This window comes from Erinaceus europaeus, chromosome 4, assembly GCF_950295315.1.
Source record: "Erinaceus europaeus chromosome 4, mEriEur2.1, whole genome shotgun sequence".
Taxonomy (NCBI): domain Eukaryota; kingdom Metazoa; phylum Chordata; class Mammalia; order Eulipotyphla; family Erinaceidae; genus Erinaceus; species Erinaceus europaeus.
In genome coordinates, this window is record NC_080165.1 from 35,877,921 (window position 1) to 35,895,044 (window position 17,124).

At 40.3% G+C, this 17,124-nt stretch overlaps 1 protein-coding gene across 3 annotated transcripts; it reads right to left on the reverse strand.

Moving 5' to 3' along the window:
* Positions 1 to 2,912: 2,912 nt before the first annotated feature.
* On the reverse strand, positions 2,913 to 13,273 carry ZSCAN26 (zinc finger and SCAN domain containing 26). Of its 3 annotated transcripts, XM_060189228.1 has the most exons (5): positions 13,206 to 13,273; positions 12,912 to 12,989; positions 8,458 to 8,935; positions 7,809 to 7,929; positions 2,913 to 4,758 (listed from the first exon to the last, which is right to left on the reverse strand). In XM_060189228.1, the coding sequence occupies exons 2-5, from the start codon at positions 12,920 to 12,922 to the stop codon at positions 3,857 to 3,859; spliced, it is 1,512 nt and encodes a 503-aa protein (XP_060045211.1). In that variant the 5' UTR covers positions 12,923 to 12,989; positions 13,206 to 13,273; the 3' UTR covers positions 2,913 to 3,856. The 3 variants fall into 3 exon arrangements, with proteins under 3 accessions (XP_060045211.1, XP_007538434.1, XP_060045209.1); XM_007538372.3 differs by lacking the exon at positions 12,912 to 12,989 and having other exon boundaries at positions 13,206 to 13,271; XM_060189226.1 differs by lacking the exon at positions 13,206 to 13,273 and having other exon boundaries at positions 12,912 to 13,051.
* Positions 13,274 to 17,124: the final 3,851 nt, after the last annotated feature.

Below are 17,124 nucleotides of genomic sequence, written 5' to 3' on the forward strand. Positions count from 1 at the left end.
CAAAAGAAGTATTCATTGTAACAAAGATATATAATGATAGTTTGATTCTGAAAATTCTTGAAGGAAACAGAGACTAGATACTGTAAAGTCTACGGTATAGGCGAGGCAATACAACTCCATAGAATAGCAGCAGCTATATGTAACTTCTGTGTGTGAGCTGGCTGGTGATCATTATTCATTATTTTTATTTAATGATTTATTCCCTTTTATTGCCCTTGTTTTATTGTTGTAGTTATTATGTTGTTGTTGGACAAGACAGAGAGAAATGGAGAGAAGAGGGGAAGACAGAGAGGGGGAAAGAAAGATAGACACCTGCAGACCTGCTTCACTGCTTGTGAAGCGACTCCCCTGCAGGTGGGGAGCCGGGGGCTCCAACTAGATCCTTACGCTGGTCCTTGTGCTTTGCACCACATGCGCTTAACCTGCTGCTCTATCACCCGACTCCCAGTGAATCATTATTTAATAGTTAAAGGTTATAACAAAGTCAGCATTCACAGTGGTTAAGTACAAATTGGAAAGTGTAGGTGGTATTTGTTTTTTCACAAAATGGAGTTTCATGTGTTTGGTTCCAACAGAGTCACAGTATAATGTGCACGTTAGTTTTCTTCAGTTAGAATAACTCGGAGATGTGTTTATTCTAGCTTATTCTCTAAAACCAAACTACGGCATGACAATCTGTTGTGCTAGTAATGGTACTAATATGGTAGCAAGATCCTATTCTCATTCTTTTACATGGTTATTACTACTGTAGATAGTATGTTGAAATTGACTTGTCAAGTGGTGTGAACACTTAAACTTTTATGGTTCCCTCATTTAAAAAATTTTTTGCTACCTCAGCTTTGGTGGGACTCTGCACCTGAGTAATTCCGTTGTTCTTGGGAGATCATTTTTTCTCTTTTTCTTTTCTTTTTTTGCCTCCCGGGTTATTGCTGGAGCTCAGTGCCTGCACCATGAATTCACTGATCCTGGAGGCCATCCCCCCTTTTTTTTGCCCTTATTGTGGTTATTATTGTTGTTGATGCTGTTTGTTGCTGGACAGGACAGAGAGAAATCGAGAGAGGATGGGAAGACAGGGAGGGGGAGAGAAAGATAAACACCTGCAGGCCTTCTCTACCACCTGCAGGAACCCCGATCCCTATGCTGGTCCTTGCACTTTGCGCCACGTGCGCTTAACCCGCTACCTCCCGTCACCCCTATTTTTTCTCTTTTTCTAAATAGATGGTGAGAGACAGAGGGTCAAAGAGGCTGAGAGGAGAGACACCCAGCTTTACGCCACCACTTGTGAAGTTTCCTCTTTGTGTAATCCTCCCATGTGGTGGCCAGGGGCTAGAAGTTAGGTTCTTGCACATGGTAAAATGTGTACTTTATGGGTGAGCTATCTCCCTGGCTGCCCGCTTTGAATTTTATTTCTTTACTTACTTGTTTATTTATTTTGAATAGATGCACAGAGAAAGAGTGAAAGAGGCCACAACATCAACACCTCTTTCAGTGCAGTGGAAGCACGACTTGAACCTGGGTCATACCCATGCCAAAGTAACGCACTGTCCAAGTGAGCTATTTCACCAGTCTTCTCTTTAATTTTGAAAGGTACTTGCTTAAGAATGCAAGGAGAATTGAACAGAAATTTGAGTAAAAATGAACATGACTATTCACAAAATCAGGGTTATAAATGACCAATTAAAGTATGGAAAGATGTTTAACTTTGATAGTAAAAATTTAAAAAAAAAACATCCATTTTTATACATATCAAATTGTCAAAAGAACAACAAATGTGTATATTTGTATAATGTATGTGTACATGCAGTACAGAACTGCCGTGAAGAATGTCCGGAAACATTTTTCAGATATTTAATGGTGCACTGTTCTTTAAACTTTGAATCCTCTTGCGTCGCCCCATCACGAACGTCAGGGAGCCTGACATGGTCATCTCCTCTGGACCTGCATTCAGAATTCAAGGAAGCTGGGCAGGAGGACAAGAATGGGTCGACGCATTCTCCCCCCCGTTATTGCTACAAATAATTATACTGTCACAATTGATTAATAGTGCTTTGGCAGTGCCTGGTGGGAATGGATAGTCAGAAGCACCCCCTCTCCCTTACACAGGGGCATATTTGAAAGTTACATTATGAAAGTGGGGAAGGTGGGTCAACATAAGAGGACGGACAAAACAAGTCATGTTATGACCTGCCCCTCAAAGAAAGAATGCAGAGATTGAGGCCTCCCTGGTACAAGTTGACATATTGAAACAAAGAAAGATTAATAGTTAAACTGTACCAGACCTAGATGAGCAGTGGTCCACGACTAGGCAAAGATCTGTATGCCCCCCATAGAAGATTAATGATAGAAATAGCCCTCTGCAAAAGTCAAAAACAATTCTGGGTATGACCTCCCCTGAGAACAGGGTGATATTAAATATTGTACCATTCTTTACAGTTATAGGGGAGTAACATGTAGCCTGCCAAAGCCACAAGACTAAGCTGGTTGTTTAGGCAACCTAAATGTAACCTGAAAAAAGTATAAAAGCTAAAGCAGTTTAACTATTAAAATGAGTCCAGGTTCACCCTCCAATAGAGTGTGGTGTCTATCTGTTCTCCCTCGCGCCGACTCCTGACCCACCGGGGAGGTTGCCTTCAAGACCCCTGACCCTCCTGCTGCTCATCCACTGTGGATTGTTATTATTCTTTAGCAAGAATAAGGAAGACATTCTATTCTCTTTCCCTCTTCAGTATCATAGTCAATTATATGAAATTATGACTTGGGAGCTAAATGGTTAGGTACCGAGTTAAGCTCAGATCTCAGAATACTGGGGGAAAAAATTCCTGGTGTCAAATTTGATGTAATCATAAGGGCAGAAGAAAACACACAAATGAACTAAATCCTTAGCAAAATATAAACATTCACCAACTGTGCCATAATGGTAATCTTTTTAAATTTTATTATTCTTATAACATATCCATCAGCAGACTTAATTACATTTACTATTTTATTTACATTTAACTAAATATTATATTTAATATTTAAAATCAATATCATGACCTTTTGGTATTTACAGCATAAAAATCACAATTTCCTTCAAGATAACTTTATTTTTAAAGACTTCCCAAAGAAGCAACAGTTACAAATCACATCATTAGTGTTACAGAGGAAAAGTCTAATTTCAATCTTCCAGACATTTACTGAACAGGTGTGTGCAGCAGTCACTACATGGCACTGGAGTATTAGAGTTACCAAAACAGACCATTGCCACTTGTATAAACTAAGCACAGTTCACCCTAATGACTAGAAGTCTCTTCCACAATCTGAATAAAATCTTGAATTCTAAGCCGAATTAAAGCAGTACTGTGCAAAGATGGGGGGTGTAAAAAATAGATCATCTTTGCTTTCCAAAACACTTATGCTGACTGGGAGTGAAAGGAGATAGGTGATATTACCAGAAAGGGATCCTGGGCATTAGTGTGGCATGTTTCTAAATATCCTGAGTTTTATGGTATAGGAGTCTGTTGCTATAGCGCATACTAAAATAACCAGCTCTCATTTTGGTTAACCCTCTAAAGCTACAAATATTTGATTCGATGCTATTTCCAAAGCTACCTGGAGCTAGATACCATGTATTTGCCATGTTAAAGGCTTTCAATACGCAGGAAAGAATGGTGCTTACCTTTCATTCTACAGTCACATCTAGGGCCAAATGACTGTGGTTCAGACTGACTTCAAGGAAAACAAAGAAGAGAGGATGAAGGTAGACAGCAAGCAGTGTGGCCCTCAAGAGTTCTTTCATGCAAGAGTTGTGACTTTTCTTAAAATGATGATTGTTGGCTAACGCACTATCTCTGATGTACCATAAGAAATAGACACTTTAAGCCAGTTTATCTTTGTGGTGATATCTTTGATGTTGAAACAAACCCGACCTTTGCCTGAAGGCTTCTCCACATATATTACACTCATAGGATTTTTCTTCATTGTGTATTCTTACATGCTGAGATAGGTGTGAGTTCAGTCGGAAGGCTTTCTGGCATATACTACACTTGAAAGGTTTTTCTCCAGTGTGAATCCTGTGATGTCGAATAAGGTCTGAGGTCAAACTGAAGGACTTCCCACATTCATTACATAGGTGGCTTTTGGAATGACTGTGGATTCTCTGGTGGTGGGTGAGGAGGAGGGCCTGACTAAAAGTTTTTCCACAATCCTTGCATTCACAGGGCTCCTCTTGACTGTGAATTCTCTGATGTCTATTGAGGTGAGAGCTGCGCCGAAAGTTCTTTCCACAGTGAATACACAGATAAGGTTTCTCTCCAGTATGAATTCTGAGATGTTCTAAGAGGCCAGCATTCTGGCTAAAGACTTTTCCACATTCCTTGCACTGATAAGGCTTCTCACCAAGATGAATTTTCTGATGTCTGACAAGGTGTGAACTTCTCTGAAAGGCTTTTCCACACTCTTGACACTTATGACCTTTTTCTCCAGAGCAGATTTTTTTATGTCCAGTATGACAAGAATTCTGACCAATTTGGGATTCACAGAGCTTTTGCCCTGTGTGTACATCTTCATGCTTTACCAGATCTGAGTGCTGAACGAATTCCTCCCCACATTCTGAGCACTTATAGTAATTCTTCTCCTTGGGCTTGGTCTGCTGCCTTTCCAAGTTAGAGTCCTCACAATGAGCCTTTATGGGTTTGGATACCTTCCCAGATGACTCCACCCCTCTATCAGAAGCTGTCTCTGCAACCAGCTTTCCATTATCAATCCTTGCCTCCTCACCTGAAACATTAGACATTACACTAGTTACATTCCTTTTCATTGTGTGTGTGTGTGTGTGTGTGTAGAAAGAATATGTATTTAAGAAAAAACATTTATATCAGCCCATGTATACAAAGTGGAAATGTTGCCAGATGCTTTGGCTTGTACAAAACATATATAAAATAATATGTAAGACATTTTTTTTGTTTTTCTTATACTTATTTATTTTCCCTTTTTGTTGCCCTTGTTTTTCATTGTTGTTGTTGATGTTGTTCTTGTTAGATAGGACAGAGAGGAATGGAAAGAGGAGGGGAAGACAGAGAGGGGGAGAGAAAGATAGACACCTGCAGACCTAATTCACCGCCTGTGAAGTGACTTCCCTGTAGGTAGAGAGCCGGGGGCTTGAACTGGGATTCTTACACCAGTACTTGCACTTTGCGCCACGTGCGCTTAACTGGCTGCACTACCACCGGACTCCCATGTAAGACATTTTTAGCAGTGGCTGACTTTGGTAAAGAATGGGGGAGTGTGGCAGGAGATCACTTATTTTAAACAGTTTGAATTTTATCATGTGACACACACATACACAAGTAAGCAAGCAAGCCAACTGTCTTTTAAAGGGCATATCTATATGTTATAGTAGGATATTTTCTGACTTGCATATTAAAATTCATCTAGCAAATAGGATTCATCTCTCATAAAGCCAACTGAGACTAGAAACAGTTTTATACTGGTGAGCAGGAACAGGTCTGAATCTTTTATTTAAAATAAATACCTCATTTAATTTAAATTAATAAATGGCATAGTTATATGTTCTTGAAAATGATTTGTCATGCAGGAAAGCAGAATACTAGGTTATTTGAGGATTGGGGGTGTTATAAAAAAAAGAATTTTAACTGGAAGTTAAGAAATGTAGATATCATTGCCAATTTTGCCATTGACTATCTATGCAATCTTAGAAAGGTAATTAAAACCCTTTGGGCTCGGGCTGGGAAGACAGCATAATGGTTATGCAAAAAAAATTTCATGCCTGAGGTTCTGAGGTCCTAGTTTCAATCCCTAGCACCATCATAAGCCAGAGCTGAGCAGTGCTCTGGTCTCTCTCTTTCTTTCTTTCATTAAAAATAAGTACATAAAATATTAAAAAATAGTTAAAAACCAAAAACTCTTTGGGCTTAGTAGACTCACAAATAAGTCCATTGGATAACAAGTCCTTGAAAGTAACATGAAGTTCACAAAAGCATCTAAGCCTTTGTGCTTGGTTCAACAGGTTTGTTATACCAGCGCTGGACTTATTTGTTCACATATTATTCTTCCTCCTGCCCTTAATGTTCCAAGAGATTGTAAGTGCATGTACAGAAGAGTTTGTTTTCTCTACATAGGAGACAATAAACAGTATTTGTTGAATAAAATCTAAGTTCAGACATTCAGGCAGAAAGGTGAGAAGGAAGGATAGATAGGATATCTCTGTAGGTCAACTACATGAATGGGGGTGCGAAGTCAGAATGAGTGAAAGGAGAAGCAAATTTGAAAACAGAAAAGGAAGAACCCAAGTAGCACCATTAATGAAAAAAATGAAGGTTACTCAGTGTGAACAAGATAAAGGTACTTGGGACAGGGAAGGTGGCTATCAGTAGAGTACATTGTGTAAGGTGTCAAGCAAGCCCTAGCAACCCCCAGGATCACCATGGAAAGCACAAAGGGGAACTCCATGAATGGTTGAGTGGTGCTTTGGGAAGTTGCTTGGCATTATAGTGTATGTATTAGGCCCTCAGTTTATTCCAAGTACTACATTAAAAAAAAAACGGCAAAGTGGTGTACTGATTTCTCTCTCTTAATTAAACTAAATAATAAAGTTATTGGATAGTTAAAAATGAGAAAATAGAAAAAGTATAGAAAGTAAAATCAAAGGTGAAATTGGTGAGGAGACACAAGAAAACGTAAAGATATATGTGTGATACTGTGTGTGCATGTGTGTGATTGTCAAAACACGGTAAAGAGTGTACTGTGTATAAAAGCCCTGTGCAAAGAATGAATAGTGAATGAGGGAATACAAGAGGAGTGATTCTTTTTCAGCAGTAATTAATAAAGGGAGTTGGGGGAAAAGGTGTCTAGGAAACCAAAAAACAATCTTACTATTATTTTATATTGAATATAAAATAACATTTTCAACAGACTTGGAGAATATGAGTAAGATTTAGAGGATAAGGAATAGTCTGTACATATACTTACTTTCTGTTAAAATATATTTTATTTATTTATTAATGAGAGGAGTAGGAGGAGAGAGAGAGAAAGAACCAGATGTCACTCTGCTATATATGCTGTTAGGAATCAAACTCAGCACCTCATGTGTGAGAGTCCAACACTTTATCCACTGTACCACCTCCCAGACAACTGTACATTTACTTTCTAAATGTAAAATATATACCTATAACTGATTATGCTACAAAATTTACTTCTACAAGACTATTTAGAAAAGGGAAGACCCTCTTTTTTATTGCTTCCTCTCTAGCTGCAAATATTTATTTATTTACTACTATAGAGAAAGACAGAACAGATTAGATCATCACTCAGTTATGGTGTCTCTAGTACAAGGGTTTGAACCTGAGACTTCACACATGCAAGTCCTGTGCTCTATCACCCAGTATCTCCCCATCCCCATTTATAATCTTTGATAGAGACATGAAAAAAAAAAATAGTGTAGCTAGGATTCTTTGTCTTGGGTTAGAAACCGCTGTCCCTTTCTTAATTTTCCACTAGCAGAAAGAAAAAAGAAGTGTAAAGGGCTTCGGGCGAGAAGATAGCATAATGGCTTACAAAAGCTTTTTCATACCTGAGGCTCTGAGGCTGAGGCTGCAATCCTGGTTCAGTCCCTGACACCATCATAAGCCAGAGCTGATCAGTGCTCTGGTGAAGGAGAGGAAGGTGGTAGTGGTGTGTGTGTGTGTGTGTGTGTGTGTGTGTGTGTAAGACTTTGATTTTAGTTAAAATATCAAGGAAAAGATACAGAGAAATGTTCAAGGCTTCTATATTCTGATTGTGGCAGTGGGTAGATGACTATCATTTCTTACCTTCCTCTTCTTTCTCAGGCCTTGCAATTTCATACTTTTGCAGGGCCTGTGGGGGCTGTGCTGCTTTTTCGGGGACTGAGTCCTCTACATGCAGTTTCTGCTTCTTTTTTTGGTCTGGGTCCTAGAGAGAATAAAATATATGCAGGGACAAATAAGTATTAGTATGAGGGTTTAGAAGGAATTTGCTGTTCAGGAAAAAAAAAAGGTTAAGATAGAAAGAGAAGGGGCTGGGCAGTGGTATACTTAGTACAGTGTTGATGCTAGAATGTTCAAGGAACTGTGTTTGAGTCTCTAGTCCCCACCTGCAAGGGGGAAAGCTTCACTAGGGGTGGAGTAGTGCTGCAGGTGTGTCTCTTTCTCCATTTCTATTTCCCCATTCCCTCTCAGGTTCTCCCTGTCTCTTTTAAAAATAAATAAGTTTAAAAAAGATAGAGAAGAGAAACTCCAGAGAAGCAAATAAGAAAGCTGGGGGACTCTGGGATGCATTCTGCTTCCTCCCAGCATAGAATAGGTCAGGTTGGGCTAAGACCTATAGCAGTGATCAACTAGCTAGCTAGAATAGACTAGCAATTCTCTTCTGTCTATGCATTTCTGGCTAGAGGCCTCAACTTCTATTTTTCTGCAAAAGAGCACATCTACCCCTTATCACCTGTTGTTCTGTTTCTCCCAGTTTTGACTGCAAATCTTCCAGCATAACAACCACTTCCTCCCCACTTGCTGGGTGATGCTCCCGCACCCGTGCCTGTAGCTCTCCAGGGAGGATGGTCAGGAACTGCTCCAGCACCAGCAGCTCTAAGATCTGCTCCTTGGTGTGGGTCTCAGGCTGCAGCCAAAGTCGGCAGAGCTCTTGGAGCTGATTCCATGCACCCCGAGGTCCTGTAGTCTCTTCATAGCGCAGCTGCCTGAACTGTTTGCACAGCAACTCCAGTCTGAGGCCTTTGCTGTTCCCTTGCAGCTTGATTCCTCGTAGGCCAGGTGAGGTGGGATCCTCTCTCACAACCGGAAACACCTCCTTCTTTAGATTCAGAGGAGCTGGCGAGTGAGCCTTTTCTAATGCTGCGGCCATCACTAGCTCCAGACAGCTCTGTCTGGGAGAATGTTCTTTTGACTGTATTCCAGGGATACTCCTGCAAATTTAATAACAAGAATCACAGAAGCGGGAGTCGGGCTGTAGCGCAGCGGGTTAAGCGCAGGTGGCGCAAAGCGCAAGGACTGGCCTAAGGATCGCGGTTCGAGCCCCAGGCTCCCCACAAGGGGTGAAACAGGTCTGCAGGTGTCCATCTTTCTCTCCCTTTCTCTGTCTTCCCCTCCTCTCTCCATTTCTCTCTGTCCTATTCAACAATGAAGCACAAGTGGTGAAGCAGGTATGCAGGTGTCTATCTTTCTCTCCCCTTGTCTGTCTTCCCCTCCTCTCTCCATTTCTCTCTGTCCTATTCAACAATGAAGCAGTTCTGCAGGTGTCTATCTTTCTCTCCCCCTCTCTGTCTTCCCCCTCCTCTCTCCATTTCTCTCTGTCCTATTCAACAATGATGACAACAATAATAACTACAACAATAAAACAAGGGCAACAAAAAAGAATAAATAAATAAATATTTTTTAAAAAATTTTGAAAAAAGAATCACAGAAGCAGAAGAGTTGTAATTATAATCCTAACAACAGGAAATAATATCCCTTTGCAGAGTTTACACATTTCTAATAGTGACTTTTTTCCTTACCTGAAACTTCTATTTCCCAGAAGAAACATGTAAAAAATGAAAAACTCTGCTTTGCAGAAGACTTCCTGTTAGCATAACAGAGATAACATATTTATAAACAAAAACAAGTGATTTACTCAAGTGATTTACCACAAATGAGGGAAAGGAAATCTGTATAAACTCAAAGAATCTGCTTTTGATCAGAAAAGAGAAAGTAGAACTAATCAAGCCAGTTAACCAGCTAACCAACCAACCAATATCAACATTACGACAACTCATCTTTTTTTTTTTTTTTTTTAATTTTTTATTTAAGAAAGGATTAGTGAACAAAAGCATAAGGTAGGAGGGGTACAACTCCACACAATTCCCAACACCCAATCCCCATAACCCACCCCCTCCCCTGATAGCTTTCCCATTCTCTATCCCTCTGGGAGCATGGACCCAGGGTCGTTGAGGGATGCAGAAGGTAGAAGGTCAACCCTTCAGCTTCATTACTCGGGTGAGACCTTTCCTTTAATAGTACACTCTAATTTCATCTCAGGTAGTTCACTTTCTATGACAACTCATCTTATGCTTTCCAAACTTTCTAGTATTTTTACTAAATATGTTCTCCATGAATATAAAGAAACTTTCAGATAAATCCAGAATCTAGTTACTTACAACAGGCATGGACTGAAATAACTTCATAAAAGCAAAAAAAGATGTGAGAAAGATACTGTTATAGATTAAAAAGACAGCAAAATGCACTGTGTAAAATTTGCTCTTGAGTTACCTAAAAGCATATATATTTGAGGTCTGCATAAATCTGAACGCAAATAACACATAAACAAACTATAGTTTATCAGATGAAGAGAGCCTAACACCTGTTTTCATTGATTAGACACTGGAATATACTTCTCATTTAGATATTGTCAAATCTTCCCCCTAAGTAATGGAACTATCCTTCTCTAATCACCTTCACTTGGGATATTGGCTTTCCCTAATTGCAGACTCCAAATGGGAGGATCAATTCTTTCTGGGTCTCAAGCTTGTTGGCTTTATAACTGTAAGGACACCATCAGGCCTCTCAGTTCTCAGGTATTTGGACTTGAAATAGAACTAAAACATAGGCATTCTTTGGTTTCTGTCTTGTGGAATTCTATCTGGGGACTTGCCAGTCTCTGTAATTATGTGAGCCAACCTATTCCTTACAACAAATCTATGTGTTTATATGTCTATGTTTATTTTCTGTGGCTATATATTTCTTTTAAATCTTATTATATTCATTTATTTATTGGATAGAGCCAGTCAGAAATCAGGAGGGAAAGGGGAGATAGAGAGGAAGAGAGGCAGAGACACCTGAAGTGCTGCTTCACCACTTTCAAAGCTTTCCCTCTGCAGGTAGGGACTGGGGGCTTGAAGCCGGGTCCTTGTATATTGTAACATGTGCGCTCAACCAGGTATGCCACCACCCAGCCCTAGCTATTATCTCTTACTGGTTCCGCTTCTCTGGAGAACCCTGTCTATTATAGGTCTATAATATATTATATTATATTATATTAATTCAGACTGCTGAATTAATGGTGGCTCATTCCTATGATGTGACTAAAACTATCAAACACAATGTTGATAAACCAGCCCTTTCATTTTCAAAATATAAAAGGTTAGAGAAAGACATATGTCATCTTCTGCTCAGATGTCTCAGTTAGAACGTGATCTCAGCTAGCTTGTACAAAGAGCTTATCAAACTGCAGTTTCTGAAAAATAATTCTTTGCCTCCCCCATCCCCAGCTGCTTAATCCCAGATTAGAAGGCTAATAAGGACCCTCTGATAGCTATGTCAGAGGGGTCACATCTACATGAGACTACATGCTTCAGAACATGGGTCCCTAACCTTGAAAGGAAAGAGTTTCCTTCCAGTTGCTAAGTGCCACTAAAACAAAACTGTTAACCTGCTAAGTATCCAAATATTGGGGGACTGGAGGAGGGATATTTTACATTGTGATCTCAAGTCTGAATGGCCCTTTTGCAGGACTGCCAGGATAGCATCCAATTTTGCAAAATCGAATAAAATCCCACTTCCTGCCTTTCTAGTCAATTGTTGAGTTTGGATAGGTAGGCTTATCTCCAACACTTTCTAGTCTTTTTTCATATCTCATGCCCCAGATCATTACAATTCTATTATTATTGCCTATCTCTCAAGTTCACTCAATTCTTTTCATCCACTTTGCCACCGTGTTTTTGTATCCAGACTACTGAAACTGGGCTTTCTAACGCAATCTATTTTTCCACACGGAAAGAGTGCCCTTTCTAAAAAGGAAATAGGACTATGTCTCTTCTGTGCATATTGCACATAATGGCTCATCAGAACTCTGAGGGATCAAATTTGAAATATTTAATATGGCTTACATTTTTCTTATGATGTAATGAATTTTTAGTTGCTCAAACTAACAATATTCTTCCCTGCTCCTAGGTCTTTCCACATCTTATTCCTTCTTCCAAGAATACTCTTGATCCCTTCAACTTTCTTGAAATGTTAATGTTTCAGCACAATAAACTAGCTCCACTATGTTTTTAATATGTTTTAATGGATTTAGTTCTCACACAAGAATAGGAAGATATTATTAATAAACTCATTGTACAAAATAGGGAACAGACATAGTTAAATAATTTATACATAATATCCCAAAGCTGAACCTTGCATCTTTCCTTCAATATCTCTGTAAACCCTAGATTTATCTTTATTTTATCTCTTAATCTCATTCCACTTCAAAGCCAATACCAAATCCTACCTTTAAAGCAGCTCTCTACTCAGACTACTACTAGCCAGTAGTACTAGTCCAAAATAACCTTATCTCCTACCAGATTACTTACAACAGCCTCCTTTTATGTTCCTTTGATCTCATCCTTGCCTTTTAACTGTTTATTCATATCAGGAGTTCCTATCGATAAATTAGACAGATCATGCTTTTTCTTTGTTGAGTTTTTTTCTCAAAAAATTCCTTTCACACTAAGAAGTCACCAAATTTCTGGGCTGGCATGATAGTATAATGGTTATGCAAAAAGACTCATTTCTAAAGCACCAAAGGTCCCAGGTTAAATCCCCAGCGCCACCATAAACCAGAGCTGAGCCGTGTCCTGGTTTAAACAACAACAAATATCTTATATAATTATTCCCATTTATTCTACAAGCCTCCTTCCACTCCCCTTCTCCCAGTTTCTCCTATACCATGCTCTACAAACTCCACCTTTGTTCTCTATGCTTCATCCAACCTGGTCTTCCTGCTAGTCCTTGAATACATCAAATGAGCAACCACTCTAGAGCCTCTGTACTTTACTTCTCCTGCCTAGGAAGTTCATGCCTCCAAAAGTCACAAAAGTCTTTTCACCTCCTTCAGTTTCCACTCAAGTATTAGCTTCCAGCGCTTACCTTTGATACATATTTGAATGTGCCTTCAGTGGATGAAAAATACACAGCAGAAAGATGGTCCTGTTACCTAGTAACAAACTATAGAAATGATCACTGAAAGTACAGTCTGTCTAGTCCCGTTACCCAGTCACAGTTTTCTCGCTGATAGGCCCCAAGACTGACACCGCCCACCCCGCCCCCATTCCTGTTGTAGGTGGCGTCTAGGCATCGCCTCCACCCCCCCACAGCCCTGCAACCAGTTGCTCCATCCATGATTGCGATGCCTCCCTAACCCGTAGTACAGTTACTACTCACCCCACTAAAGACTCGCAAGAGCAGCCAGACCTCTCATCACCCTCTTACCACTTGGTGGAATGCCAGCCCCCACCCTCGCTATCCACCCCCAGTCCCTTGAGCACTTTCGTCTCCGCTCTAGGAATGCGGGAGGACCAGGGCTCAATGGTTTCCTAGACCTTGGGGCCCGAAGGGCGCGGAGCTAGTTCGCTTGGTACCCACGAAGGGTTTTGCCCGTGACAGTTCATTTTTTCATAATTAAGTCGAACTTTATTCAAGTAAAAATAAGCCAGCTCACTATGGGGTTATCACAAACTGACAGCATTTCCACTCTACTTAGTCACATATTTACAACACGGAATATACTTACCATTCCTAATATAGAGAGAATAAAAATTAGGCTGGGAGTTCTCCAGATTGCTCTCCACAACGGTTGGGCCAATTCACATTCCCACCAGCAATGCAGGAGGATTCTTTTTACTCCTGCAACTTCTCTTACATTTGTCGTTACTATCCTGATATAACACATTCTCACAGGAATGAAATGACATCTCAACTGTCTCACTGTTGTCTTTCTTTGCATTTCTCTGATAACCAGTGACTTAAAGCATTCCTTTTTTTTTTTTTTTTACACATATCTGTTGATCCTTTGGTGCTCTTCTTTAATTTTTTTTTTATTATCCTTATTTATTTATTTATTGGATAGAGGCAGTCAGAAATCAAGAGGGAAAGGGAAGGTAGGTTGAGAGACAGAGAGACACCTGCAGTACTGCCTCACCACTTGTGAAGCTCAGCTCTCCCCCTGCAGGTGGGGACTGGGGACTCGAACCTGGGTTCTTGTGCATTGTAACATGTGCGCTACCACCCTGGAGCTCTTCTTTGATAAATATTCTCTCTCTCTCTCTCTCTCTCTCTCTATATATATATATATATATATATATATATATATATATATACATATATATATATATATATATTCTCTCCACTTATGGATGGAGTAATTTGTTTTTTGTTAGTTTGGTGAGCTCTATTATACTTAGCCTTTTGCCTGACATATGACATAAAAATATCTTCTCCCTGGAAAAGGGCAAAACACAGACTCACTTAATGATGGCCTTTTTGGTCACTACCTTGCCATCCTTTTCCCTGGGGCCCAAGTCAGGGAGTCCTAGTATTCCCCCAAAGATATGATGAGCCTAGACCTCTAATAGACTCCTCTTCCCACCATCACTTATCACTTTCATCAGGAACATCATCATAAGCCCTTTTAAGGGCTTCTCTGGACCCTTGCTTCACTATAAAGCAGCAATGGTAGGGACTACCCCACTCCCGAAGGGAGGCTGGATCCTTTTATTCTGCCACTTGAGGAAGACTGGTCCTGAAATGAGTGCACCTAGAATGTTTCCAGCTGTGACCATAGAACGCCAGCTCAGTCTGACAGGGTCTTGGAGATTATACAGGCTCCTATGCTAAATATGAATATACATGAACCCTGGGTCAAATTGATGTGATAAACAGTTAATTGTATTTATATATCTTCTTCAGGCTTGGGAGCTACTCTTTGTCCTAATTCAGCTTTCTAATCCCATTCTTAACTCTGATACCATCTTCCCAGACAATATTTTTAGCCCACTTCCATGTTAACTATCAAACTCAAGAAAAAATTAATTAAGACATGGGCCCCTAGAAACATACCTTAAATAGATTTTGGGCACCCTAAAATCCCTATTCTCACCTGCTCTATTTCTACTTTCGGGTTCCTATTTACTAGATGTTTTGTCCTGCCTCAAAACTTACTGCCTTTTAGACATCAAATTTCAGATAATGTTATGATTCTATCCTGAACTCAATGGGAACCCCACCTCTCCAGAGCCCTACTCCACTAGGGAAAGATAGAAATAGGCTGGGGGTATAAACTGACATGCCAATGCCCATGTCCAGCAGAGAGGCAATTACAGAAGCCAGAACTCCCACCTTCTGTACCCCAAAAAGAATTTTGGTCCATACTCCCAAAGGCAGAGACATGTTAGGGCAAGATGACTACAGGGCTCTGAAACCCGGTTCCATCAGGACCCAGAAAGAGAAGAGGAAAAAAGGAAAAAAAAAAAAAAAAAGAAAACATTTGGAAGTAGTAATAGGTCTCGTAGGTGTGACTTAAAAAGGAAGAGAAGACAGAACTGTAGAAAAAAATGAGCAAAATGTAAGTAGACAGATAGTTATTTTTATATATTGGATAGAGACAGCCAGAAATGGAGAGGGAAGGTGGTAATAGAGAGACTCCTGCAATACTGCTTCATCACTCGCAAAGGTTTCTCCTTGCAGGTGTCTCAAACCCAGGCCCTTGTGCATTGTAACATATGTACTTAACCCAGTTCACCACCACCCAGCCCCAGATAGATATAGAAATAATAGTCAAGGGAGTCAGGTGGTGACGCAGCAGGTTAAGTGCACGTGGCTCAAAGCAATAGGACCAGCATAAGGATCCAGGTTCGAGCCCCCATCTCCCCACCTGCAGGGGAGTTGCTTCACAGGCAGTGAAGCAGGTCTACAAGTGTCTTATCTTTCTCTACCCCTCTCTGTCTTCCCCTCCTCTCTCCATTTCTCTCTGTCCTATCCACCAGCAATGACATCAATAACCACAACAATGTTAAACAACAAGGGCAACAAAAGGGAAAATAAATTAAATATATGTCCCGTCTCATGGGACCTCCAACGTGGGTTAACCTAGGAGAGGGAGTGAGGACAAGGAAAGAAGGGAGAGGGAAGGGGACAAGACACGCGAGAGGAATGAGACAAGTCAAGATTCTGATCAAGTCTGTTTATTAGCACCAAAGATGCTGTTTTTAAGGCTGGGGCAAGGGGGGAGTTAGCAGCTGGGGACTGTTGATTGAAGTGGTGTGTTGTTATGGTAATCAGCCTTATCTGGAAGGTCCTGGGTGATTCATGGGGAAGTGGAATTGGGAGACAGGAACTTATCTTGTCTGTGAACAAAGACTCTAAGGTGTAAAGAAGCAGGAACTTAACTTTTAAGCAAGGCCAGTCTGTGAACAAAGACTCTGTGGTCATGCCAATAGCAACCTTGAGGACACATGTGGCTCCCCACAAATATATATAAAAAAGAAAGAAATAATAGTCAACTCATATCTATGACCTTGGGAGAATCACTGCAGTTTCCATTGGAGGGGAATGAGGACACAGTACTCTAGTGGTGGGAACAGTGTGGAATTGTACCTGTGTTATTTTGTAGTTTTGTAAAACACTAATAAAGAAAAATCTTCTCAGGAGTTGGGCTATAGCACAGCAGGTTAAGTGCACGTGGCTCAGAGCGCAAGGACCAGTGTAAGGATCCTGGTTTGAGCCCTCTGGCTCCCCACCTGCAGGGGAGTCGCTTCACAGGCAGTGAAGCAGGTCTGCAGGTGTCTGTCTTTCTCTCCTCCTCTCTGTCTTCCCCTCCTCTCTCCATTTCTCTCTGTCCTATCCAACAATGACGACATCAATAACAACAATAATAACTACAACAATAAAAACCAAGGACAACAAAAGGGAAATAAATGAATATAAAAAAACAATGAGAAAAAAAAGAAAATCAAATCCTGTCAGTTAAGTAAAACTGGAGCAAGTCTTGTCAACCCAAAGTTACTTTAAATATATTTTCTGTCAAGCTCAGATCCTGTGTAATGTGGAATCTTGCCACTCTGGGCCACTTTTTCAACCAGAGAGAGGAAGAAAAAAGAAAGAAAAAAAAAAGAAAGAAAACAAACAAACAAACAAAAAACTTCTCCAGTCCCATAAGGGTATTTGGGTAGTGTTTTCATTTGGAGAACTCCCAGTATGCTAGAAATGAACATACCTTATGACCCAGCAGTTCCTCTCCTAGAGCTATAACCTAAGGAAACAAACACATCCATCAAAGCAATCTACGTATACCCATGTTCATAGC

What these genes read in the sequence shown, in the direction of transcription:
- ZSCAN26 (XM_060189228.1), bottom strand. An exon ending in TGGGAGAAACAGAACAACAG is followed by an intron (nt 7,930 to 8,457) that starts GTGATAAGGGGT and finishes TATTCTCTCTAG; the next exon opens with GACCCAGACCAAAAAAAGAA. An exon ending in GCCTGAGAAAGAAGAGGAAG is followed by an intron (nt 4,759 to 7,808) that starts GTAAGAAATGAT and finishes CTAATGTTTCAG; the next exon opens with GTGAGGAGGCAAGGATTGAT.